General features: G+C 42.6%; 1 protein-coding gene across 2 annotated transcripts in view; it reads left to right on the forward strand.

Moving 5' to 3' along the window:
* The first annotated feature begins 7,859 nt into the window (after positions 1 to 7,859).
* SEZ6 (seizure related 6 homolog) overlaps positions 7,860 to 27,801 on the forward strand; it is a 978,507-nt gene continuing 958,565 nt past the window's right edge. For both annotated transcript variants that reach the window (XM_075335249.1, XM_075335250.1), the window contains exon 1: positions 7,860 to 8,259. In XM_075335249.1, coding sequence (XP_075191364.1) covers positions 8,208 to 8,259 — 52 coding nt within the window. In that variant the 5' untranslated portion in view covers positions 7,860 to 8,207. The remainder of the gene's footprint in view (positions 8,260 to 27,801) is intronic.

Consider the following 27,801-nt stretch of genomic DNA (forward strand, 5'->3'; position numbering starts at 1 on the left):
ATGACACATTGTTTCTTTTTTTCCCCAGATTAAGAATATTTATAAACAATAGAGAGCTACATAAGAATGACACATTGTTCCTTTTTTTTCCCAGGTTAAGAATATTTATAAACAATAGAGAGCTAAATAAGAAATGACACATTGTTTCTTTTTTTTCAAGGTTAAGAATATTTATAAACATAAGAAATAGAATAAATAGAAGCTGGAGAGTTTTTTTGCTTTTGAATTATATACATATATTAATTAAATAACAACCAATTTCAATTACCTAAATGGTCTTTTTTTGATACATTTATTGTCTCGCTGTAATAACTGGCATGATCAGATCACACAAAGCTAAAATGTTATGCCTCACAAATATCCATCCATCGTAATAACACCCAGGCGGCGGGCTTCTATTTTATTCACGGAGGCTTGATGAGTGAGAGATTATTCGTTTAAATACCCCTACCACCAGCTTTTAACTATAATATAATGATAATTAAGCTTTTTTTTTTTTCCGGCACAGTTTGGTGCTGATGCAGCTGCCTGGAGCCTTGGCATTTATTGAGTGCAAAGTAGTCATTTATTGTCCTTTGTACACTCAAAAGCCATCTTCATTATCCAGTGAATCTGAAATACAGAACAAATATATCAACCACTGAGTTGTTGTACACTCTAACAGCCTTGGAAGTAAGAGCGCCCAGGGCCTGGGATGAAAATAGGCACACAAAGCTATTTTTCCCCTCTAGTAGTCTTAGTATCCTATTACTATTCTATTGACTAGGTGGCTTTCATATTAATTTGCTCATTGTCATTTCATTGACTTACAACTGGTGTACAAAAATTCTATCTGTCTTTATTGGATATTCCTGTTGATGTTCCTTGTCATATCAATTAACACGATGCAGTTATTTTAATTAAACTGAGTAGCCTTCGAAAATCCCCTGAGCATTAAGGATGGGGGGAGGGAAGGAAGCAACATACCGGGAAACCTTGAGACGCGTAAGAAGTATAATGGAGAGGAATTAGCTTGCATTAATATTAGTATAAACACACAGATATAGCCGGGTTAGATCTGGAGGTCAGAGTTCAGTCTTCAGTGCCCGACTGACCCCAAAACCGGCAATGCACTTTATTAATGAGCCCCATTTCTACATCTTATTATAAGAACAATGGGAGCTACACTGTATACCAGATCTTAAGACTTCAAGGAGCACTGGCATTGTAAGAAGGGGCACATTGTGATTTATATAAGCCAGGCTCCTCAGTCTTTTATCTGGATATGACTCATATGTCTATGACAAAAAAGTGGCATAAATATGTCAGGAAGGATGACACAGGAGGTGAGAGCCAGATTCCTCAAGCTATTCTGCCATATTGTGCTAAAATATCATCTTCTCCGTCGATTGTTCTGCTTAATTGATATGTAACATTGTAAAGTGGCCATTATATGTCATATGTGTATACAGGCAAATGGAAGTCATCCTCTAAAGGCTGCTTTACATGCTGCGACATCGGTACCGATATATCGTCGTGGTCACATCGTTGGTGACGCACATCCGGCGCTGTTAGTGACATCGCAGCGGTGACACCAAGGAGCGACGATCAACGAGAGCAAAAACGTGAAAAATCGTTGCTCATTGACACGTCGCTCTTTTTCCAAATATCGTTGCTGCTGCAGGTATGATGTTGTTCGTCGTTCCTGTGTGTGACACCACAAGAACGACGAACATCTCCTTACCTGCGTCCACCGGCAATGAGGAAGGCAGGAGGTGGCCAGGATGTTACGGCTGCTCATCTCGTCCCTCCTCTGCTATTGGATGGCTGCCGTGTGACGTCGGTGTGACACCCCACGAACCGCCCCCTTACAAAGAAGGCGGATCGCCGGTCATAGCGATGTCGCAGGCAAGGTAAGTCCGTGTGACGGGTGTTAGCGATGCTGTGCGCCACGGGCAGCGATTTGCCCGTGACACACAATCGACGGGGGCGGGTACGCTCAATAGCGATATCTCAACGTATAAAGTACCCTTAAGTGTTACGCCCTGTGCGCACTAGAAATTTCTTGAGTCTGAAAGATTAGTGCACTTGCGTTCAAAAAACGCATCAATAACGCACCGAAAACCGCATGTGTTTTTACAGTGTTTTTGATGCGTTTTTCCCGCAGGTTGGTCCCTGTGTTTTTTTTTATCATTATCTATGTCAAAAAACGCAGATACCTGCAGAAGAGAAGAGACATGCTCATTCTTTTTCTCAAGAAATTCTGCAGAAAGAATGTTCTTGAGAAAAAAACGCAGTGTGCGCACAGCTATATTTTTTTTTTTCCATAGGTTTTGCTGGGGAATGTCTGCAGAAAGGTTACCACCGTTTTCTTAAGAAATGTCTGCAGCAAAAACGCAAAAAAAAAAAAAAAACGCAGGTAAAAACGCAGTGTGCGCACAAGGCCTTACCCATGGTTTTTTTTGCGTTTTTGCTCCAGAAATTTCTTGAGAAAATGGTTGTAACCTTTCTGCAGACATTCCCCAGCAAAACCTATAGAAAAAAATAATAGCTGTGCGCACACTGCGTTTTTTTTCTCAAGAACATTCTTTCTGCAGAATTTCTTGAGAAAAAGAATGAGCATGTCACTTCTTTCTGCAGGTACCTAAGGTTTTTGACATAGATAACGGTAAAAAAAACACACGGACCAACCTGCAGGAAAAAACGCATAAAAAACGTAGTAAAAACGCATGCATTATTGGTGTGTTTTTTAAACTTGCGCTAATCTTTCAGACTCCTCAAGAAATTTCTTGAGAAATTTCTTGAGAAAAATCTTTTTTCTAGTGCGCACAGGGCCTAAGGAAAAGACAAAGATAATTGGCTCCATGGCCCAGGAGGGTTCTCAGCCTACAGCCTGGACTAGGGCTCATAAATGTGACATTGAGGATGTATAAGTGCAAACATTTCATGTACTTACTCTCAGTCATCTCTATTAAAGAGCATCACAGTCCCATTCTACCAATAGGCTGACAACAGGGAGCAATAGATTGACATAGAATCAGGCTGATAACATGGAGAAATAGATAAACATAAATTCAGGCTGATAACAGGGAGCAGTAGATTCATATTTAATCAGGATGACAGAGGGGGAGCAAAAGATTAACATAAAATCAGGCTGATAACAGGAAACAATAGATTGACATACAAGCAGGCTGATAACAGGGAGCAGTAGATTCACATAAAAGCAGGCTGATAACAGGGAGCAATAGATAAACATAAAATCAGGCTGATAACAGGGAGCAGTAGATACATATATAAATAAAGTCTGACATTGGTGAGCAATAGAGTGAAGTAACATCAGGCTGATAACAGTGAGCACTAACTAGATTGACATAAAATTAACAGGGAGCAGTAGATTAACATAAAATCAGACATTGGGAGCAATAGATTAACATAAAATCAGACTGATAACAGGACCCAATAGATTGACATAAAAGCAGGCTGACAACAGGGAGCAATAGAGTCACACAAAATCAGGCTGACAATGGGGAGCAATAGATTGATATAAAATCAGGCTGATAACAGGGAGCAATAGATTGGCAAAATATCAGGTTGATAACAGGGAGCAATAGAGTCACATAAATAAATCAAGCTCACAACAGGGAGCAATAGACTAACATAAAATCAGGTTGATAAAGGAGCAATAGATTCACATAAAATCAGGCTGATAACAGGAAGCAATAGAGTAATAATAAAATCAGGTTGATAACAGGGCAATAGATTAACATAAAATCAGGCTGACAATGGGGAGCAATAGACTGACATAAAATCAGGCTGATAACAGAGAGCAATAGATTCACATAAAAATCAGGCTAATAAAGGAGCAATAGATTCACATAAAATCAGGCTGATAACAGGGAACAATAGATTAACATAAATCAGGTTGATAATAGGGAGCAATAGAGTAAACATAATATCAGGCTGGTAAAAGGAAGCTGTAGAGTAACATATAATCAGGCTAAAAACAGGGCGCAGTAGATTAACATAAAATCAGACTGATAACAGGGAGCAATAGAGTAACACAAAATCAAGCTGATAACAGGGAGCAGTAGATTCACATAAAAACAGGCTGATAACAAGGAATAATAGATTCACATAAAATCAGGATTGCAATGCAGAGCAATAGATTGAGATACTTAAAACATAAAAATGGCCAATTTTGTGAGCCCAACTGCCAATGGCAAAGGTGACCTCTTTTTGCTGGTTCCTACCAAACTAATGCCTCTCTTTGGGATAAAAACCCTACAACCCCTACAAACCCTATAGTCAGACAGGAACCTTCAACTGTCTCCTTCTTGTTACTATGTTTCATGTTTAGTTTGCACCTGTTCACATTAGAAAGATGCCATCAGTCTGTTTCTTAGATTACAGAGCAATTGATTAACATATAATCAGGCTGACAACAGGGAGCAATAGATTAACATAAAATCAGGCTGATAACAGGGAGCAATAAATTAGCATAAAATCAGGCTGATGACAGGGAGCAATAGATTGACATAAAATCAGGCTGATAACAGGGAGCAGTAGATTAACATGAAATCAGGCTGATAACAGGGAGCAGTAGATTAACATGAAATCAGGCTGATAACATGGAGCAGTAGATTAACATGAAATCAGGCTGATAACAGGGAGCAGAAAATTAACATAAAATCAGGCTGATAACAGGGGGCAAAAGATTGATATAAAATCAGGCTGATAACAGGGGGCAAAAGATTGATATAAAATCAGGCTGATAACAGGAAGCAGTAGGTTAACATGAAATCAGGCTGATAACAGGGAGCAGTAGATTAACATAAAATCAGGCTGATAACAGGGAGCAGTAGATTCACATTAAAATCAGGCTGATAACAGGGAGTAATAGATTAGCATAAAATCAAGTTGATAACTGGGAGCAATAGATTGACATAAAATAAGGCTGATAAAAGGGAGCAGTAGATTAACATAAAATCAGGCTGATAACAGGGACTAATAGATTAACATAAAATCAGGCTGATAACAGGGACTAATAGATTAACATAAAATCAGGCTGATAACAGGGACTAATAGATTAACATAAAATCAGGCTGATAACAGGGACTAATAGATTAATATAAAATCAGGCTGACAACAGGGAGCAATAGATTAACATAAAATCAGGCTGATAACAGGGAGCAATAGATTGACATAACATCAGGCTGATAAAAAGAAACAATAAATTAGCAGCAATTCACCAACTCAAAGTAGTTAAGATAAACCTTTTGGCTCAGTTTTTTTTTTTTTTTTTTTAATCATGGTAAGTTAAACATATTTCTTTGTATAAATCATCAAAATTATTTATAATGATCTGTATTTTATAAATTAATTTATTTTTAAATTATTCAATCTATTAAATATTGTTTCTAGTCATTGGACTGTATTTTCTGCTTAAGCGCTGTCCATGGAAAAAAAATATCACACGGTCAGCGCTGGAACTAAGGCCAGGTCCACACGACCGTGAAAAAACGGACAGCGGTCGGGCCAATGTTGCCCAATGGCACAGAATCTGGTGTGGAAACCTTGCAGCATGCTTTGATCTTACTCTGATCAGATGGGACTCACCCATTAAAGTCTATGGGAGCGAGAAAAAAACCTGAAGTCACAGTATGACATCTGATTTTTACGGATACATTCCAATTTTGTAACATAGGAAATTGTAAATGATTAATAACCACTGCTATAAAATAACGGATTGTTTAAGGATGACAAAGGAGGAGAAAAAATCGTCCCACTTTTCTGGATGAAAATTGGAAAATGTTTAATACTCTGGTGTGACCCGAGCCCAGTGCCCCCAACTCCAGTCCTCAGGGGCCATCAGCACCAGGCCATGTCTTCAGGATTTCCTCGACAGGTGATAATATAATCACCAGTACAGCAGAGCGATGATTCCACCACCTGTGCAATGCTAAGGAAATCCTGAAAACCTGCCCTGGTGGTGGCCCCTGAGGACTGGAATTGGGGAACACTGCCCTAGCCTAGCGCAGGTCAATAGTGTATTTCAGATGACCGCTATTTTACACGGATACAATGCATTCGTGTCTTCCATATTGCAGATGAGACTCTCATTTAGGCCGCGGTCACATCAGCGGTATTTTGCCAGAAAGCCGGATACGGCACAAATGCATTTCAGTTCCATTCAGTTACACTGGAATCGCGGCAAGATGCGGTCACATGCGGTCTCGTGCGATGCATGTGACTACATCTTGCCACAATTCCATTGTAAATTAGGCTGGTTTCACATCAGCGTTTTTTTGCCTTGAGGCAAAAAAACGCAAACTGCATGTGACTGGATCCTGTTGAATTCGAGGTGGTCGGGAATGAGCTGAATGGGGCTGGGCGGGCATTAAAGTCATGATCTGGAGTGAGCTGAATCTGCCATGAAAGCGTGGATGAAGCTCTGGACGGGTGTGAGTGAGTGTGCGTGTGAGCGTGAAAATCGGACGAGAGCAATGCGAGAAATTCTCGCATTACACTCGGACCAATGTTATTCTATGAGTGCGAGCTGTTGGTCAGCTTTTCTCGCATCCAGATTCTGGATGCGAGAAAAGCGGCAGCATGCTGCGTATTCATACGTAAAACGTCTCTGACTCGCCAATACAAGTCTATGGGTGCGAGAAAAAAACGGACGGCACACGGACCATCCTAGTGACATCCGTTTTTATGAATACAATTCTAGCATGTAGCATAGAACACTGTAAATGTTCATGTTATTGACTGTAAATGACTAATAGCTGCTGAGAAAAAAACGGATTGCACACGGTCAGCATACTGACAGCACACTGAGTGCACACTGATGACAAGTGAGAAAAATTCGTCCGACTCTCGCAAACAAGAATGGGACCATTTTTTAATACGTTCGTGTGAGTCCAGCCTGAGTGAGAGAGTGTGTGAGTGTAAGTGAGTGTGAGAGTGAGTGTGTGAGTGACAGTGAGTGTGAGTGACTGTGTGAGTGAGTGTGAGAGTGAGTGAGTTAGAGTGTGAGAGTGATATTCAGGCCATGTCCTGAACAGCAAACAGGATCCTTCCTGCAGCATACAACCGCTACTGTTAAAAACGGATTTGGCGCCCATTGAAATACATTGAGTTGCAGTTTTTGGACGGAGGTGAAAAACGCAACAAGTTGAATTTTTGATAAAAGGTAAAAAAATTGCAACTCACCGGATCCTGACACTACCACACACAAACGCATGCAAACGCATGTTGCCGCAAGTCCATTGACATTGCATTGAGCAGACAACGGATCCTGTAAGATGCGTTCTGCGTTTTTTTGCCGACCGGCAAAAAAATGCTGATGTCAAACCAGTCTTAATGGAACTAAAATGTATTTGTGCCGGATCCGTTTTTCCGGCCAAATACCGCTGATGTGAACGCGGCCTTAGCTGTTTTTGCAAATTTTATTCACTGCTGACGTATTGAAAGGATGGAACACGGATGAAAGATACGGTTGTGTGAACGAAGGCTTAAAGTGATGATTGTGTAATGGAAGTCTACAGACAGGTTTGGTGAATCCTGTTTTGAGCCGGGGGTTGGTCGCGATGACCCTCGAGGTCCCTTCCAACTCTAACGTTCTATGATGACAAATAATGAATAGGATTCCTAGGACTGGTTGCTACTATATATGATGATGCATATGTAATGTGCAGGGATCAGTGAGCGCTAATGAATGGATGTCTTTATTAACACTGTACGTGCTGCTCTCCTGGAATGATCTGGGAATGGTGGCATAGCCTGGCATCGCTGCCGGTGGAGGAGCTGTCCATTCCAGGCTCTTGCTGGTTAACGCTATTCCTGGTGCTGACGCTAGGCGCTGTCCCTGGTGCTGAAGGCTTCTGGAGGTGCTGAGAAATCTGAGGCAGGCAGGCAATCGTCTCCAGCAAGCAGTGAAATGTAAGCCTCTCCTCATACAGCTGATTGCAATTACACCAACAAACAACTGCCAGCCTCGGCCACCAGAGCCACAACAAGCTATTTCTTCCTGTCCTCTTTTATTTGGGTAATTGCTTTTCCCTCCCCTCTTCAGCCGGCACTTCCAGCACTGGGTGCTTCTTTTCAATGCAGCTCGTTTCCACAGCTTGAACAGTATATGTCCCTGCTTCCAAAGTATTAGGGAAATCACAGGCGGAAGGTGGAGGAGAACAGACTGCACAGAGTAATAAGGAGATAACCCAAGGACCATGTCTGCTCTGTGCTTTATGTTGGCAGCTATGGTGCACATCCAGTCTCAAGGTAAGGACAACTCAGTCGTTTCATTTTGTGCTGTTGAATTATGCCCGTCAAGTAGCCATTCAATTTGTCATTGTTTGAAGACCACGCCGGTGTAGAGGTCAGTCCATCCCGGATTCGTCAACCTTTAGGCTCCAGAAAGTCCCCTCTTTACTGAACGTCTTCCTGTCGTGTTCAGGTTTTGTTTGGAAGTCAACCGAAGTTTGTTATCCCCAGCACCTTAATTATTGCCATACTCCTCTAAACATGCTTGACTAATGCCTTTCAGTAGCTCACCCTTAGATTAAAATGAAAAATTGGATTTCAGCGGATGCCTATGTCCTTGACAGATACGTCTATTCTAAAAGTAAAGTGCCTGGGGTATCTCATAATTACTTCTTTTCGATAATCTCATTTTGTTGGAAATGAAATGCCATTTAATCATTTGCCTTGAAATAATAGAATTTTTATGCTGCAATTCGTTTCAACAATGAACTCTGCTCCCACTCCGGTGCACAATTAATTAAGTTATTGGCAAATGATTTACCTCATTTGTTAAATATTACATTCTGTGGTTTTTTTTAATATTATTATTATATTTTTATGGGATTTTCCAAGAGAACGTATGGTTCTTGGAGAAAATGAATCAGGATGGAAATAATATAAAGAATCTTGTAGACGCCTGGATGGGAAAGTTTTCCAAGAGTTTGAAAGAAGATCGAGTTTTGTGTTTATTTCATGGCTGTATCGGAGGGGTGCTAATACTTGTTGGCTGTACAGTTATTGTCCATATCTATTTTGGATAAGGATACACGACTCTCTCAGTAGACTTAGTAACATGACCGCTCGGCAACTTTTCTATGATGTCTACGCACCTTCATGTACAAGTTGGGTTGCTTCATGCTTCATCATTGTCCCTTCTTTTTCTCATATATATTAAGTTGGTAAAGTTGTGTCTTGCACCCTTCTGATCTTGTGTTCTTGCATTGTCTTGAACTTACTGATGGATTTTACGGCAGGTGAACTCAACTGAACCTCAGTGACACCTAAATGGGTCCAATTCATAGAAGCAATATTTATGGGTTTATCTAAGAGAATCTCATCTTGAAAGTTTACATCTTAAGTTCAGATTTATTTTTACGTTGTCTATTTTTGTTACTTTATTAAAGAATCATGTTACAACTAGTGATGAGTGGGCACTACCATGCTCGGGTGCTTGAGACTCATAACAAATATTGATGAGTGGGCACTACCATGCTCTGGTGCTCGATACTTATTACAAATAGTAATTAGTGAGCACTACCATGCTTGGTACTTGTAATGAATAGTGATAAATGAGCACTACTATGTTCAAGTGTTCAGTACTTGTAATGAATAGTGATGAGTGGGTACTACCATGCTCGGATGCTCAGTACTTGTAACGAATAGTGATGAGTGAGCCCTACCATGCTTTGGTGCCTAATACTCGTAACAAGTAGTGATGAGTGAGCACTACCATGCTCGGGTACTCTGTACTAGAAATGAATAATGATGAGTGAGCACTACCATGCTCAGGTGCTCGGTACTCATAACGAATAGTGATGAGTGAGCACTACCATGCTTGGGTGCGGTGCTCATAATGAATAGTGATGAGTGGGCACTACCATGTTCAGGTGCTTAGCACTCGTAATTAGCAGTCAGATGATCAGATGGACTCAACTTGTGTAGCAAGTAAAATAGAAGTCAATGGTGAACTCAAACATTTTCTGGAAGATCTTCTGGAAAAATGCTCGAGTTCCCCATTGACTTCCATTATACTCAGGTACTCAAGTTGCACTATTCGTGATGAGCACCCCAGCATGGTAGTGCTCACTCATGACTATTTGTTACGAGTACCCAGCACCTGAGCATGGTAGTGCTCACTCATCACTAGTTATGAGTACCGGGCACCCAAGCATGGTAGTGCCCCCTCATCACTAACTATAAAACCTTACTCTTTATCCTGTGACCCTTCCAGCTGTTGCAAAACTACAACTCCCACTATGTCATGACAGCAGCCGGTATATAGTTGTCATTTATTCCAGAGACGGGTGATGTGATGTTTCCGCGGATTGATCCCCACTGCTTTGTTGTATTACATAATCGGGCGTCATTCCAGTTTTCCATTGCATTTAATAGCCAATGACAAAGTATCTGCACATGAAATGTCGGGGAACTTTTTAGTATTTTCATCTTCTATAAAAGCAGGGAGCCCCTTCATATCTTTATTTAAAGTGCCGGGTTCTTTTTGTCTAAGTGAAAAGTATAAATGATGATTTGTGACCTGCTATAGTCTGTCTCACTTTATTGTGGATGTAAAAATAAGAGTTGACAGGAGAGCAGCAACTTTAGCTGTAACTGATAAAACTGTGTACTGGGCTGTATGTCGGCTGCACCTTCCCTTACCAGGCCAGGATTGGAAATACAGTTTGCTTTGAAAATAAATGTTTGTGTTACATATTTGGATTTTATCCTGCATGTTAATATTCCAGTGCGTCCTTCTTTTTTTCTTTAAAGTTAAACGCTTTTGCTTTTTCATGTACTGCAGCTCATTTAAAATACATCCTTCAAAGCCGATATGAAATTAGTATCCTTCCAAAAATGTAATAACCCAAGAAAACAGTTGTCAGTCAGAGTATCAGTTGTATGTAATTTATTAGTCTCTGTGCCAGCTCGGCTTGGAAAGCTGATTATGAACACACAGTAAAACAATTTTCAGAAAGAATGCTGGGCATATTAGTTAGACCAATAAACAGGAAGCCGGTGTAATAGAATTCCCCAAAACATGATTACATTTTAGAGTCACTTTGGAAGGAATGCACATAAATTGGGTCTGCGTCGCTCGCCCTATTGCTCAATGTACTTGGCAGATGTGCGATAGATGCAATGTTTATTGTATATTGGCCATAAAGTGAATGTACGTGCACGCAGGACAATGATCACACCCTCGTGCCCTGCATAGATTTATTTAATGCAAATGTTCCTAACACCATCAGTACTTTGGTAACAGATCATTTCATTGGCTTGTGGAATGTATTTACTTTAAATGTTACTAATGTAATTAACATACTTTTACATCTTTATAGATGTAATGCAAGAACTCGTGCTTATTAAATAGGCAACGCATTTCCCAAGCTTTACGTTGGCAACTTGAATTGGAAACTTTCCTTAAAAAACGGTCTGTGAATCATCCATGAATGAATAAATAAACCTTTATTTTTATATAGCGCTAACATATTCCGCAGCGCTTTACATACATCAGGAACACTGTCCCCATTGGGGCTCACAATCTAAATTCCCTATCTGTATGTTTTGTTTGACGTGTGGGAGGAAACCGGAGTACACGGAGGAAACCGACGCAAACACGGGGAGAACATACAAACTCCTTGCACATGTTGTCCTTGTAGGTATTCGAACCCAGGACCCCAGCACTGCAAGACTGCAGTGCTAACTACTGAGCCACCGTGCTGCTCATGATTGATCACGCAGCTCCCTCTTTAAAGAGCATCCATCACCAGGATTTTCCTATATAACCTAAAGTCAGTGCTATACTGGCACTATCAGGCTGATTCTATACATACCTTTAGTTGTCAGCTAGGATGTATAGGTTTTGAAACACAAACAAGTAAAGTTTGTAAAATGAGCAGCTTTTTGAGTGGCAGCAGCTGAGGATCAGATAATAGCTGGGGTGGGTTTTTATAGTGATTCCCACCCACCTGCCTGTCCATCCTCCCCCTATCTGTTAGTAATGCTAATTCTATTATAGAATCGTTTTACTAATTGACTAGAAGGACCTGTGCTGATGTCATACCCATGTGACCAGAATGGGCGGGGCCTCAGACAATAGATAAATAATGTTGCTTCCTGGTATCGGTTATGTTGGCTGAGGCCCAGCTCTAGCTGGACGTGTCTTTGAAGGAGCTACATGCACATATAAATAGTTTGGGTTGTGAAATCCTGCTGACAGTTTCCCTTTAAATAGTTTCCTACAGAGGTTTACACATCTGTGACGTTATCTGGCAAGTTAGTGATTATGTAGGTAGCCAAAAAGCCAGTATTTACCCAATAATTTGCACCTGTTTCTGTACTATTACCATTTTATTATCTTATTCTTATTTTATTATGCGGCTCTGGGTTAGTTATATGTCACCCTCTCAGGTGGCCCTAATTCCACGCCTTTGTATCTTTTAGTGCCATGTGTCTCCCTCTCATATTCCTCTTTTTATACCAACCCTTTTTTCTTCCATAGAATCCCAATCTATATGTCTTAGTTTCTTTTCAGCCGTAGTTGCTTATTACATGAAATTTCCACCCATTAAAATATTTAAGAGGTGGTAGCTTCTTAAAAATCATTTTACACTCTGATGTAAAACAGCACAGTAAGGCTTATTTGAGGAGATGGAATAGAAAAGCCATAGAGAAATATTAATAGCACCATCTTGTTTGAAGAATAGACTGAATTATTAAGTTCCTTAACAATAAAAGTTCAGCTCTGGTCCATTTATAAGAATAAGAAGAATACTAAGATGTTCATATTTCATGCATGAAAGACAGAATTGTCTGCACAATGGGACGTCTTAAGAAACATGTCCTTTACCCGATATGGTGTACGGAAGGTGTGGCAAACCCTTAGCATCCATACCCTAAGGAGACTCAGTTCATATCAAATTTTTCCTATTGTGTTATGCCCTAGTCATAAGTATCTGTAAACGTATTGCATAGCGTGTCTTGCTTTGACTCCCATGAAAAGCAAACAGATGTAGCAGCAGTTATCTTGACAGCTGTGCCGCACCATGCTGATAGTGTAGTGCACTTATGGTATTTAACTAACCCATTGAGTAGTATGTGTAGATGGTGCGGGCTCCCCAACCATTTCTTTAATGCACCAGCTCTCATAATTATCTTTCATAAACTTCTGCATGTTGCACAGAATTTTATCAAGATCCAAATGAAAGTTCAGTCTGTTACTCCAATAACTTACAGTAACCTGCTGAATGTTCGTCACCCCATACTATTTGCATTCTGCATATTAAGGGTTTTTAACAAGTTATTAATTTGTCCTATATCTCTACAATAAGAAATAAGTTCTAAATCACTCCGGGTCTGAGTGCTCAGACCTAGAGCAATCCCAAATACTGGGATCTGAAGAAGAGCCCATATGAAGTAGAGCATGTGCACCTATGATCCATTTGTTTTCAATGGCCTGCTGGAGGAAGCCAAGTACAACCATCAGTGTTGGATGAGCTGCCAAGGGTCCACCAGTAACACTGACCCTGGGATCCACCAGAGCTCACCAGTAAGGCTGGACTCACTCGAGCGTATGGCATCCGATGCGAGAGCATCGGATGCGATATGCTAATGTCCCCCGGCTCAGGCTCTGCTGCGAGCCTGAGCCGAGTGTCATGCGACTGTAACCCGATCTTGCGATCGGGTCACAGCTGTGAAGCTGAGTGCGGGCGCAGCGGAGGAGAGGGAGGGGTTAATTCTCCCATCTCCTCCACTGTCAGCCTGTGCGTATATCGCACTGCACTGGGATAACATCCGAGTGCAGTCCGATGTATCTCTCGCATCCATTCACTTGAATGGGTGCGAGGGATACGGCTCTCGCAGACAATTGCAGCATGCTGCCGCTTTTCTTGCATCCAGAATCTGGATGCGAGAAAAGCTGACCAACAGCTCAACCTCATTGCCTGACATTGGTCAGAGTGCAATGCGAGAATTTCTCGCATTGCACTCGTCCGATTTTCACGCTCGTGTGAGCGTACCCTATCACTGACTCTGTGGTCCCACCAGTAACACTGACTCTGGAGGTTCACCAGTAACACTGACTCTGGGGGTCCACCAGTCACACTGACTCTGGGAGCCCACCAGTAACATTGACTCTGTTGGCCCCACCAGTAACACTGGCTCTGTGGGACCACCAGTAACACTGGCTCTGTGGGCTTACCAGTAACACTGACTCTGGGGGCCCACCAGTAACACTGACTCTGGTTGCCCACCAGTAATACTAACTCTGGGGGCCCACCAGTAACACTGGCTCTGTGGGCTTACCAGTAACACTGACTCTGGGGGCCCACCAGTAACACTGACTCTGGGGTCCCACCAGTAATACTGACTCTGGGGGCCCACCAGTAACACTGGCTTTGGTGGCTCACCAGTAACCATGACCCTGGGGGTCCACTGTTCAGCTAGCCTCATTCATAAATGTATTTGTACTTCTATGTAATAATGCACTTGGTAGTTTGTTGAGTAATGAGATGCTGCTTTTTCAGTGCATACTGAATAATGTAATGGAGCCAAATACTGCTCATATTTTGGGGTAAGTGGCTCACTCCAGAACACAGGCCCATCTTGGAATTCCCCTGCTCGCCTGTGGGCCAGTCCGAGCCTGCATACCATCTTTTGCAGTCCCATAGACAATGAATGGAGCAGAGGTATACATGCTGGACCTTCCGTTCATACACATACTGCTCTATGGAGCCCAATTCTTGGGATAAATAAGTTCTCCCCATTCTATCAATAGATGAGAACCTATCAATTTGGCACAAACACTTTGATATAACTTTACTTTGTTAAGGTATTCAGTTGAATGAGAAAACCTAACAGGCTATGAGTTTAAAATAGTTTTCGCACCAGTGTACTGATACAAAAGAAAGAGTAAACTTAAAGGGAACCTGAGAGTTGATACATGCTGCCCAAACTGATGGCAGCATATATATATCAACCACTGGCTATACGATCACATCCAGGCCAGTCTGCAACACTTTGACCTCTCAGAGAACAACACACTTTACTAGCTGGTCTGGGACAGAGCCACAATGTAGACTGGTTGCACAGTTGGGTCCCCAGTGGCTACTCCCTGCCTGACAGGTCTCTGCCTATATTCATACCTAGGCAGAGACCTATCAATCACTGTCAGCGACGGGGAGAAGTCTACATTGAGCAAGGTCCCTGGCCGACTATTTAAGAATATTTTTTTTTTAAATGCCAGTGTTTCACAGTGAAACATACCTGGCTGGGAAAATGCAGCCACTGTCTGATACATGCTGACCACCATCTGGGCACCTTTCACAAGGCTGAGATGACTGGACTGGGACACCTAGGCTGGCCCTCAGATTGAGGACCCTGCTCTGTCCCTTAACTCAGAGGTACACTTGATGGTAGCGAGGTCTGAGTCGCCAGCGTCTAACTCTTGTCCTAGCCCTGGTGTAACTCCCCTCCCCCTCATCCACCCTAGGGGTGAGCCGGGACCGTAGTCACAAACCCCCCCAACTAAACATGGAAGGGGGAAAAGCCAAAACTCGTACACACAGCAATCAAACACAAAGGATCAACAATATGTGCACAGGGAAAAATAACATAAAAGGGAGGAAGTAAACGGACAATCGGGAAACTTCCACACAGCACAATAAGCACCAACAGATTGGATCACCACAATAAGGGGCACTTTGCACACTACGACATCGCAGCTGCGATGTCAGGGGGGTCAAATCGAAAGTGACGCACATCCGGCGTCGCAGTCGATATCGTAGTATGTGAATCCTTTTTGATATGATTAACGAGCGCAAAAGTGTCGTTATCGTATCATCGGTGTAGGGTCCAGCATTTCCATGAATTGGGAAATATTGATGTTACGATGTTGTTCCTCGTTCCTGCGGCAGCACACATCGCTGTGTGTGACACCGCAGGAGCGAGGAACATCTCCTACCTGCGTCCTGCGGCTCACGCCGGCTATGCGGAAGGAAGGAGGTGGGCGGGATGTTTACGCCCCGCTCATCTCCGCCCCTCCGCTTCTATTAGCCGCCTGCCGAGTGACGTTGCTATGATGCCGCACGACCCACCCCCTTAATAAGGAGGTGGTTCGCCGGCCAGAGCGACGTTGTAGGGTAGGTGAGTGCATGTGAAGCTGCCGTAGCGATAATGTTCGCTACGGCAGCTATCACCATGATATTGCAGCTGCGACGGGGCGGGGACTATCGCGCATGACATCGCAGCATCGGCTTGCAGCGTCGTAGTGTGCAAAGTGCCCCTAAGACCAGAATCGCTGCACAAGCTGGAGCTATTATCGGCACTTAGTGGCAGGATCCAGTACCTTAAATAGGAAGAAGACTTCTGAGAGAGGTAACTAGAAACCTGAGCTCCTAGCAGAGTTTCCCAGGTCAGCAAGGATTAGGGTAGGGTAGGAACAGTGAACATGAAACAGCCGACGCCCTGCTCTGGTTGAACAACCAGGAGACATCAGGTTGCCTGTCAGACTCTGCAGTATGAACACAGCCAAACGCTGCTGTGACACCTAATGAGTTTGGAACCAAATATTGCATGAAACCACCATGTATCAACCTTCACGTTCCATTTAAAGGAGATCATTTTGGCATAAGTCAACTCAATATATCTCATAGTCACTTACCATGACCATGAGTCATAAGATCACTTACCAAGATAACAAACGGTAGTGCTTAAATGCAAGGAGAAGACTCTAAAATGAAATCTAAAGTGTAAAAAAATGTCACCGTGATGAGAATAAGGTTTATAACACATATTTTTCTACCGTACGAGACATTTTCAAACAGTAGATACAAGTGTTTTTTTCCCAAAGCCCACACACATGAGCCCGCATGAGCTACAATATCCTGGCAGAGAAAAAAAAGAATGTACTGTGATTGAACTGGATTCCAAGAAACAAGTGTAGGCGTTGTTCTTAAAGTCTAGAATTTGGCACTGCTCTCACCCTTTGGACACGTGCTGTAGTTTAGTTACGGCAATTTTGATACAATAACATTTCTGTGTTGTCACTGCCTCTTTTCTATACTTATTTACTGGAGGCAAATGGGGAAAGGTAAAATTGATTGTATTCCTGGAAAAACACATATCAGATAGGGCGAATTTGATTGACGCATGATTGGGTTTGTGTGGAGATTGGCGGATTATCTTGTAGTGCTACACTAATTGTATTTGATAAATGCAACATTTACCCTTCAGTGATCAATTATACTTATGTTCCTTTGAGCAGGTTTAAGACTAGGAGCATGGATTACATTACTTAGGGACATTAACCACTATAAAATATTAGTGATGTTTAAAAATATTGTCCACTACTGTTACATTGATGGCCTATCCTTAGGATAGGTCATGAATGTCTGATCGGCAGGGGTCCAGCACTCAGTAGCCAAGCCAATCAATCGTTTCTGGTGCCGGTGGTGGTAGCTTGAGGCTAGAAGTGCTCCATTCCGGAGCTGACCCATCTTCTGGTAGCGACACATCCACCTCCTATTGATTTGAATGGGAGGCGGATGTGCAGTATCCGGCCGCGACCACTATCAGAAATCGGAGCAGTGACGGAACTGAGCACTTCTGGCCGCCTTCTGCCACCACTGACTCTGGGAACAGCTGATCGGTGTGGGTGCAGGGTGTCGGACCCCAGCCGAGCAGACATTACTGACTTACCCTAAGGATAGGCCAATTACAATATTAGATTCTATAATTTAATATCAGGAAAAACTTTTTGGTTTTATCCATCTTGGGACTCAGCAGTAAAGAGGACCTATGTTTATGTTTTAGTAAATACTTATATTCCGAAAGGGGTTTACTAGTTTGGAACAAATTATAATTATTATTGCCTATCTTATAGATTAGTGAGGGTCCAACCACTGGGACACTTTTATCCAGGAGTGGACAAAGACAGAAAAGGCCCCTGTGCAATAACAATATATGGGTCCTTTGCTATCCAGTAGCTCATCAATATGCACAATTCCACCTGCTTTGTAAGGGGTATTGCCCCCTTTACGTCTTAGGCCACTGGTCGGCTGCACATGTTGCATCATTAATATGCCCATCCCTGGTGTTATCCGTATTAGGGCAGAGTCACACTGGAGTATGACTCGCACAAGTTCAATGCGAGAAAGTCTCAACTTGCACTCGCCCCATTTATGACAATGCTGCAGCTTACATCTGCGAGACTACGGACTGAGGAAAAAAAATTGCAGCATGCTTCAATTTTCTGCGAGAGACATGTCACTTGCACCCATACAAGTCTATGAGTGCAAGTGAAACATCAGACTGCACTCGGATGTCAACCAAGTGCAGTGTGATATACACACAGGCTGAGAATGGAGGAGATGGAGAGAGTAATCACTTCATATCCTCCGCAGCTGTGATCCGATCGCAGGATTGAATCACAGTCTCATAAGACTCGGCTCACACTCGCAGAAGAGCAGGAGCTAAGGCTCATTAGCATATCGCATCCGTTGCTCTTGCATCTGATAACATGCGCTAGTGTGACCCGAGCCTTTGCACGTTGCGACATTGCACGTGCGATGTCGATGGGGTCAAATCGAAAGTGACGCACATCCGGCGTCGCAGTCGATATCGCAACGTGTAAAACCTTTTTGATACGATGAACGAGCGCAAAAGCGTCGTTATCGTATCATCGCTGCAGCCTCCGACATTTCCATAATGCCGGGTGCAGCGACAGGTGCGATGTTGTTCCTCGCTCCTGCGGCAGCACACATCGCTGTGTGTGAAGCCGCAGGAGCGAGGAACATCACCTTACCTGCCGCCGGCTGCAATGAGAAGGACGGAGGTGGGTGGGATGTTTACGTCCCGCTCATCTCCGCCCCTCCACTTCAATTGGCCGCCTGCCGTGTGACGTCGCTGTGACGCCGCACGACCCGCCCCCTTAGGAAGGAGGCGGGTCGCAGGCCAGAGGGACGTCGCACGGCAGTTATGTGCGTGTGAAACTGCTGTAGCAATAATAATCGCTACGGCAGCTTTCACTAGATATTGTACGTGCAACGGGGGCGGGACTATCGCTGCAGCATCGGTAACACATTGGTACTGATGTTGCAGCGTGCAAAGCCCGCCTTAGAGCTCCAGTGCGCGGGCTGAATTGCTCCTCCAATCATTCTCTAAGGGGGTCCTGGAGTGCCAAACAAAGATTTCTCTGCCAGCCCCTTAGAGAATTAATGGAGCAGGGGTTGATTAAGCATGTGCATAAACACTCCATTTATAATGGGGGATACAAGGACCGATGCTGGTGATTGGTGGAGGTTATACCATTCAGTCTACCATCGATCTAAAAATTATCGCCTTTATTATGGATACTTGTTCCAACAGGACCAACACTTTAATGAATAATAAATCTTACAATTTTTCATAGACCTGTCCCTCTGTTATTGCTCTTGGAAATGTGTGAACAAATGTATTGCTGATTGTCCCCAACCCACTTATCTGTAGCATATCTCACTATACAGCCATTTAACAAGGGAATGGTAACACCCCGTCATTAGTTTATTCACACATTTCCAGGATGGACAACAGAGGATTAGGAAAGTGCCCCCCAAAAAAGAATTGTTATGCTATATAAAATGCAAGTATATGCTAAAACCTACATTCAGGAATCCAGACTTGTCCTCTTTTTAAAGCTCTCCTCGCAACCTTTGGAATTATCTTCAGGATTATACATATTTCAGGCTTCAGATATGGGTTAATGTGAGAGCTGTGAAAGTACATTAAATTGTGTCTGTGAGTCAAGCAACTACATCTTTTTATCTTTAATTTTATCTCTCACACGGGTGACTAAATCGCTAATCCAGATTAGGAAATGAGGCTGAAAGCCATTGCTCCAAAGACAATGATGAGATGACCATACAATCTGTAGCCCTATCTGCGTGTCTATGATGGGGCACTTCTATAGTATGTATGTAGATGGGAATATTAAATGTAACCTTTGGCCGGGTTTATTATACTTAATAGGTCTACATTATTGTAGCATGTACTAGCCCTGAAGCTGAATTGTAACCTGAGGCACCAAAGTCTAAAATAACCGACATATCTGACACATTAGTGTAACAGTAAATACATACAGTAGAAATATCAATTCTGCAATGAGTAAATGGTCTTGAGTCTAAAAGAAATTATCATGTGTTGAAAAAGCTAAAAATATACATAAGGACTGACTTGTACATTCAATAGGTGTGAACAGGTGCCAGCTGAAAACACATTATAACTATAAAACACATACAGCTGCACACTAAAATGCTAACAATGAATAAGTGAACTCTGGTATTGCATTACTGCAAGTGGAATATTTGAAAAAAAGAGATATATAGCTTATGTATTGGCCAATGCATGTGAGCCCGATAACCAGCGGCAAGGTAATCTCTGTATACTGGGAACCTAACTTGAAATGCCTCTATCTGGATTAAAACCTCCATGTCTGGGCAAAATGCCGCTATCTGGGTTAAAACCTCCATGTCTGGGCAGATAGACTCCTTCTATAAAGGGGAGTGAACACAGCCTTGTAATAGGGTATAGTGTACATGTTTTGTAGTTGAAAAAGCTAAAATCATGATTAATGTCATATAGATCAAAGACTGAAAATAATAATTAGTAGATGTATATCTTCTAAAATCCTAATAAAGTTACTAGTAGCCAAGTGTGAGCAAATACTATAAAAAATCCATGAACAGTTTAAGAGTCCAAAAAAGGTTCAGATGTCTTACACCATAGGAGGATATTGAGATTTGGGCTCGCTCACACAAGCGTATATCACAGCTGAGTGCTAGCCGATGTTTTGTCATCCAAGTGCAGATCAATATACACCGATACAGACAATGGAGGAGATGGAGAAATTAATCTTTCCATCTTCTACTCACCTGTCCTCCAATTCTCACATGCGAGGGAATCGGTTCACAATAAATGACACTCGGCTCACACGTTGATCTGAGCATGAGCCAATTTTGCACATCATAATAGGGCTGATTCTCTAGCATGTGCGAATATACACTCACTTGACCCCAACCATAAGATAACAAAATATAAGGCTGATTAAGCCTGAAAATACTCGATTCATGCCATGGTTTGATATCATTGGGAAATCCAGCTTCTCCATGGACAAAGAGGACGGACACATAATTGCCCTTATCCTGCTGCATTGCTTCTATATCTTATACAGTTGTGTTGAGTTAAGTGCCTATTGGTTACAATTTTCCAAGAGTAATATTTCTGTGCAATGATCTCCCTACAAAGGACTGTTTCACCCCTGGACCTGAGGACTATTAAAAGCAAGTATGTTAAGCTTGCTTTACACCTTACAATTTTGGATACGATATCGTATGCGATGTGACCTGCCCCCATCGTATGTGTGGCACGTTCAATTTGTTGACCGTGTCGCACAAACGATTATTTCCCGTCACACGTACTTACCTTCCATACGACCTCGATGTGGGCGGCGAATATCCACTTCCTGGAGTGGGAGGGACGTTCGGCGTCACGGCTACGTCACACTGCAGCCGGCCGATAGAAGCGGAGGGGCGGAGATGAGCGGGACGTAAACATCCCGTCCACCTCCTTCCTTCCGCATTGCCGGCGGGAGCCGTGGGACGCAGGTAAGATGAGTTCATCGTTCCCGGGGTGTCACACACTAATTTTTAGTAATTGAATGACGTGTATGCGATCAACGTTTTAACGTTCAATCGCAATCGCACGGAGGTTTCACACGCTACAATGTAACTAACGATGCCGGATGTGCGTCACTTACGACGTGACCCCGCCGACACATCATTAGATAAATTGTAGCGTGTAAAGCCCGCTTTATATCAGAATGACTACCAATATCAAGCACAGGTCCTTGGGGCACCCTTGTCATTCAGTGCATTTTCTCGCAGTACTTGTCTTAAGAAAAAAGCAGATCTTTTGAAATTTGAATTCGTTGACTTAACCAAATTTCCCCCAAAAATATGATTTGTATTGAATACAATTTCATGAACCTCAATACTGGAAAGCTTTTAAATGCTCAAAAAGTACACCTGCAGGAGAGGTGAGAGGGAGGACCATGCTGACTATAAGAGCTTACACTCTACAAGAGACAAAAATAAGACCTTTACAATAATAGGAGCTTACACTCTACAGGAAAAAGAGGGGACCTCACTGACTACAAGAGCTTACACTCTACAGGAGATAGAGAGAGGACCCTGCTGACCATAAGAGCTTACACTCTACAAGAGCAACAAATGACCCTGCTGACCATAAGCATTTAAACTCTACAGGAGACAGAGAGTGAGGACCCTGCTGACCATAAGAGCTTACACTCTACAGGAGACAGAGAGTAAGGACCCCACTGACCATAAGAGCATACACACTACAGAAGAGAGAGTCTTACCCAGTGACTCTGGAGATGGAAAAACAACTAAGCCATACAAACTGTGCTTTGCTGGGAACTGCTGATTTGTGTTGGCCCAGGTACTGACCTCCACATAGCTGCAGGCCATTAATGGAAAGGCCCACATGGCCAAGTAAAGTGATGTTTGCCTGCTCTCTCATCTTCCAACTTCTCTGGCTTCTGTACAGCTAGAGCCATCAGTCGATAAAGAGGAAGGCGGAAAAAGATGCAAAACAATGGTGAACCAAGTGCATGCGCTTAGTTTGAACAGTCATTTTGTGCTGACAAACTTCCTTAACCTCTATTTTCACTTTATAACCAGATGTCTATCAGTGTAGCTAATGGTGTCCACATATGAGTGGTGTAACATGGCAGCTGATAATATCACATAAGTAATGTAAACCTTGATGTTTGCTCTGGTACTGGTAGTGCCATGAGTCTTGTTCGGACACTCCAGGGACAGGTTTTACGAATAGCCGGAGAGACGGGCTGGTCTAGCTATCCACGTACCTCTGCCCATGGGTGTGTCTCACGTGTTAAGATGTTGACTGGTTGTTTGGCAAATGGTCAGTGTGTGGAGGTTATGCCTCCTGGGAGGAACCTTTTGAGAGAGGGGTTGGGTGTACTCACCAGGGTCAGTGAGTGGAGAGTGAGAAACCTCCACTGGAATACTTCAGAGAATTGTATCCGAGATTGAGTGGGTGTGCCATGAGTAAAACAAAACAGACTGTATATTGTGTTATGTGCCTTAAAGGTGGAAATTCTGTTGCTTTTTAAACTAAAGGGTTCCTATCATTACTTCGTGGAGCAAGAAGTGTGTGTAACCCCATCATAGTGGCTACTACAGGAGAATATTTTACATTGCCCATGTAAATCTGCAGAGCTCATTTAATACAATCATTATCCACATCATTAATTATTATATGTTAATCATTAAAGACCGGTTTGTTCTCCTGACGAATTTGGTTTAGTAAATATTTGTATTCCCCATAATATGACGGACTCGGAGCATCTTTTCTAATTACTCTGCTTTGTACCATTCCTTTTATAATTCTTCCCGGAAATGTAAAGATAAATTGGCAGCTTAGGTGACGTGTGTCTTTATACAATCTAGCATTGGATAGAATTAATGTGCCAGAATGTGGATAAAAAAACAGTAAAATATTGTAAGTACCCATACTAGACCTGGCTCTGCCCAGTCTTTACTAATTTAGCCCCCTGGTCGTTCCTCCACTCGCTCCTTCTGGGCTTGTCTCGTAGATGGGAAGGACTAAACCTCACATGGGCACCGCCCATATCAATCCATTTTGATGGATTTGTGCAAATGAAATCCCAAAAATTTCTGATTCTAGTGAATCTGAAATTTCTAGGAAATTCATAAATTCAATTTGTCACACATCGATACTCTCATCTCTACTATCATGGGGAAGTATTATTGTTTTCGTGGCTTTTAAAACAGACTTTTCTGCCGAGACAACAGCCAAATCCTCCATTACATAGAATTTCTATTCTTTCTTTCATACGTGATAGATAATTTAATTACTGTAGTTTTTGTATTATAAGATGCACTTTTCCTCCCAAAAAATTGGGAGGAAAATGGGGTGTTCGTCTTGTAACCCAAATGTATGTAGCTTACTGGGGGGTGATGGAGAGGGGTCACAGGAGGCAGGGGGCAATGCTGCAGGCTGGGTGTTGTTCCGTGGGTGGTGCTGATGCAGATGTCCGGCTATGTTTGCTGGTGGGGATGAGGTAGGAGCCATCCTGGAAATGTCGCCCATGCAGGGTTCAAATAAAGGCGCCCGGAGTTGGCTCATGCACAGATTGAGCTCTCGGCTCAAGATGTCATCTGCGCATGCACCCCCTCTGGTCTACTTGATCTCAAAGCAGCGGACTTAAGGAAAATGGCGCCCGGAAAAGGTGCATGCACAGATGAGATCTCGGCTCAACCTGTGCACGCACTATTCCAGGTGCCATTTTCTTTGAAACCCACACCTCCAACAGTTTCTGGATGCTCCTGCCTCACAGCTCCTACAGCGAGCATCCGGGACACCCGCCACAGCGCCTGCAGCATCGCCCTAATCCCACACTGCCTCTATCTTCTGTGACCCAGCTCCACCACGCCTGCAGTGTTGCCCTCCCCCCAGTAAGACGCCACCGGATAATAAGATTGACCCCATTTTTTTCTCTAAATTTGGGGTGCGTCTTGTAATATGGTGCGTCTTATAAAACAAAAAATACGATATACATTGTTATAAAGTTATTTTAATTGTGTTCTTTTTGTGTCACTCGCTTTAATGTGTAATATATTTATTACCCCATGCTCTACATTTGTCATTTCACTCTTTCAATAGGCAATGTTTTTGTTTTCATTTTTATTTCATAAATCAAAAGTACTCATAAAAATAAGAAACTTTTTAATACATCTCATTAGAGAAATGTGTTTTTTTCATCTCCTGGACTGATCTTGCACTCACAAATCATGTATAAAATCTGAAATGTATTTCTTCAGTGATGACATATTTTCCCTTTACTGAGATAGGAGATGGCAGTTAGTGCTTTTAAAAATCTATGGAGAAAGGAGGAGCTAGAGGAAGAGACAGACATTCTGCTGCAAGTTCTCCTGAAATGAAGGAGAACTTTATGGGCACCAACTGTCATCTCCTATTGAATATTGAGAATTAAGGCCACTTTACACACAGCGAAAGCACCCACCCCCATTAGTTGTGCATCACGAGAAAATTGCTGCCCATGGCGCACAACATCGTTAGTCCCCATCACACATACTTACCTGCCTAGCGACGTCGCTGTGGCCGGCGAACCGCCTCCTTTCTAAGGGGGTGGTTCATGCGGCGTCACAGCGGCGTCACTAAGCGGCCGCCCAATAGAAGCGGAGAGGCGGAGATGAGCGGCCAGAACATCCCGCTCACCTCCTTACTCATTGCCGGCGGCCGCAGGTACGAAGATGTTCCTCGTTCCTGCGGTGTCACACATAGCGATGTGTGCTGCTGCAGGAATGATGAACCACCTGCGTCCTGCAGCAGAAATGATATTTGGGATTAGAACGACGTGTCAACGATCAACAATTAGGTGAGTAATTTTTATTGTTCGCGTTCGTTCGTGCGTTTCACACGCAACGACGTCGCTGACGAGGCCGGATGTGCGTCACGAATTCTGTGACCCCAACAACATCTCATTAGCGATGTCGTTGCGTGTAAAACCCCCTTCAATGATTAGTTCAGGAGGTGAAAGAAGTGGATTTTTCTGATAAGATATTTTACAAAATTTCTTATTTTCACTTGTACTATTGATTTCTGAAAAAATAATTAAAATGACGATTACTCTTTAATGTCTAAAGTTAAATCAATCACAGGATAACGCATCACCGAGGTATTTTAAGACGTTTCCTATTGACATTCACGTGTGCGGAGGTGTTCACTCGCGTCATGTCGGAGTGTGACTGAGGCGTTGATGAATAGAAGTGATAATGCTGTGGTTAGTGAGATGCTCTCGGTGCCGGCCTGATTTCCCTAAATTCCCTGTCTGCTTTGTTACCTATTGTCCATACTGGCATGCTGTGATGGATAGACCCATTCTTCCTAATGAGCACGGTGACAGTGTGAACTAATACGGATAGAGAAGATCAGTCACGTTATACAGGGTATTTTTTGCAAAAAATAAAAAATCTAGTGCCGCGCCGACTGGAAGAGCCGTTCAGCTCCCATGAGCAAAACCTCCTAATCACTCACTTAGGACGGCTGCTTTTAAAGCTTTATGCCGCGGTGACTTTTTGACAGTGAGAAGAATAGAGTTGGCAAAATTTGGTTATTGATGAGATTACCTCTCAGGAAGACATCGGGCTCGGTGAATGGTCGCGCTCAGCCAGCAGAGGGAAGTAGAATGTGAATGTAAATACATTTGGCTAAAAACACTGCCGGCTTGTGATCACCAAGCCTTTACATGGAGAGAATAGAATTATGGATCGCTGTAAACGCAGAACGACCGTATCACTGCTGAATATCTTTTACCTGCATTTCTCAAATACTAAAAATATATTACGGAGGAACATTTTTCTGGCCCCATATGTCTTCTGTCGTATAAATCTATATTATTAATATCCACTGGAGCTGTAGGAGGATGAATATACAACAACAATAATCCACTCTTCTGTGTTTTGTGTACGATGTTTGTGAATTTCGATCCTAAAATATGTAAAATATGATCCTACACATGGGAAATAATTAAAGGGATTTTCCACTTATACAGTGCTGACCAAAAGTATTGGCACCCCTGCTATTCTGTCAGAGAATACTCCGTTTCTTCTTGAAAATGATTGCAATCACAAATTCTTTGGTATTGTTATCTTCATTTATTTTGCTTGCAATGAAAAAACACAAAAGAGAATGAAACAAAAATCAAATCATTGATCATTTCACACAAAACTCCAAAAATGGGCCAGACAAAAGTATTGGCACCCTAAGGGTATGTGCGCACGTTGCTTTTTACCTGCTTTTTTGCTGCTTTTTCTTCTGCGCTGTTTAATTCTATGGGAATTTGGGTTTCTTGTTCACACTATGTTGTTCAAAATGCTGCCTTTTTGTGGCAGAACTTTGGTCAAAAACTCAGCTTTTCAAAGAAGCAACATGTCAATTGTTTTTGCCATTTGGGTTTTGCACTGCAAAGCTGAGTTTTTGACCAAAGTTCTGCCACAAAAAGGCAGCATTTTGAACAAGAAACCCAAATTCCCATAGACTTTGCTTGAATAGAAGAACACATCCATTTTGGCATTAAACAGCGCAGAAGAAAAAGCAGCAAAAAAGCAGGTAAAAAGCAGGTAAAAAGCAACGTGCGCACATACCCTAAGCCTAATACTTGGTTGCACAACTTTTAGCCAAAATAACTGCGAACAACCACTTCCGGTAACCATCAATGAGTTTCTTACAATGCTCTGTTGGAATTTTAGACCATTCTTCTTTGGCAAACTGCTCCAGGTCCCTGAGATTTGAAGGCTGCCTTCTCCAAACTGCTCTGAGATCTCTCCACAGGTGTTCTATGGGATTCAGGTCTGGACTCATTGCTGGCCACTTTAGTAGTCTTCAGTGCTTTCTATCAAACCATTTTCTAGTGCTTTTTGAAGTGTGTTTTGGGTCATTGTCCTGCTGGAAGACCCATGACCTCTGAGGAAGACCCAGCTTTCTCACACTGGGCCCTACAATATGCTGCAAAATTTGTTGGTCAAGCAGTCCAGTGCCAGAGTCAGCAAAGCAACCCCAAAACATCAGGGAACCTCCACCATGTTTGACTGTAGGGACCGTGCTATTTTCTTTGAATGCCTCTTTTTTTTCCCTGTAAACTTTATGTTGATGGCTTTTCCCAAAAAGCTCTACTTTTGT

This window comes from Anomaloglossus baeobatrachus, chromosome 2, assembly GCF_048569485.1.
Source record: "Anomaloglossus baeobatrachus isolate aAnoBae1 chromosome 2, aAnoBae1.hap1, whole genome shotgun sequence".
NCBI lineage: Eukaryota > Metazoa > Chordata > Amphibia > Anura > Aromobatidae > Anomaloglossus > Anomaloglossus baeobatrachus.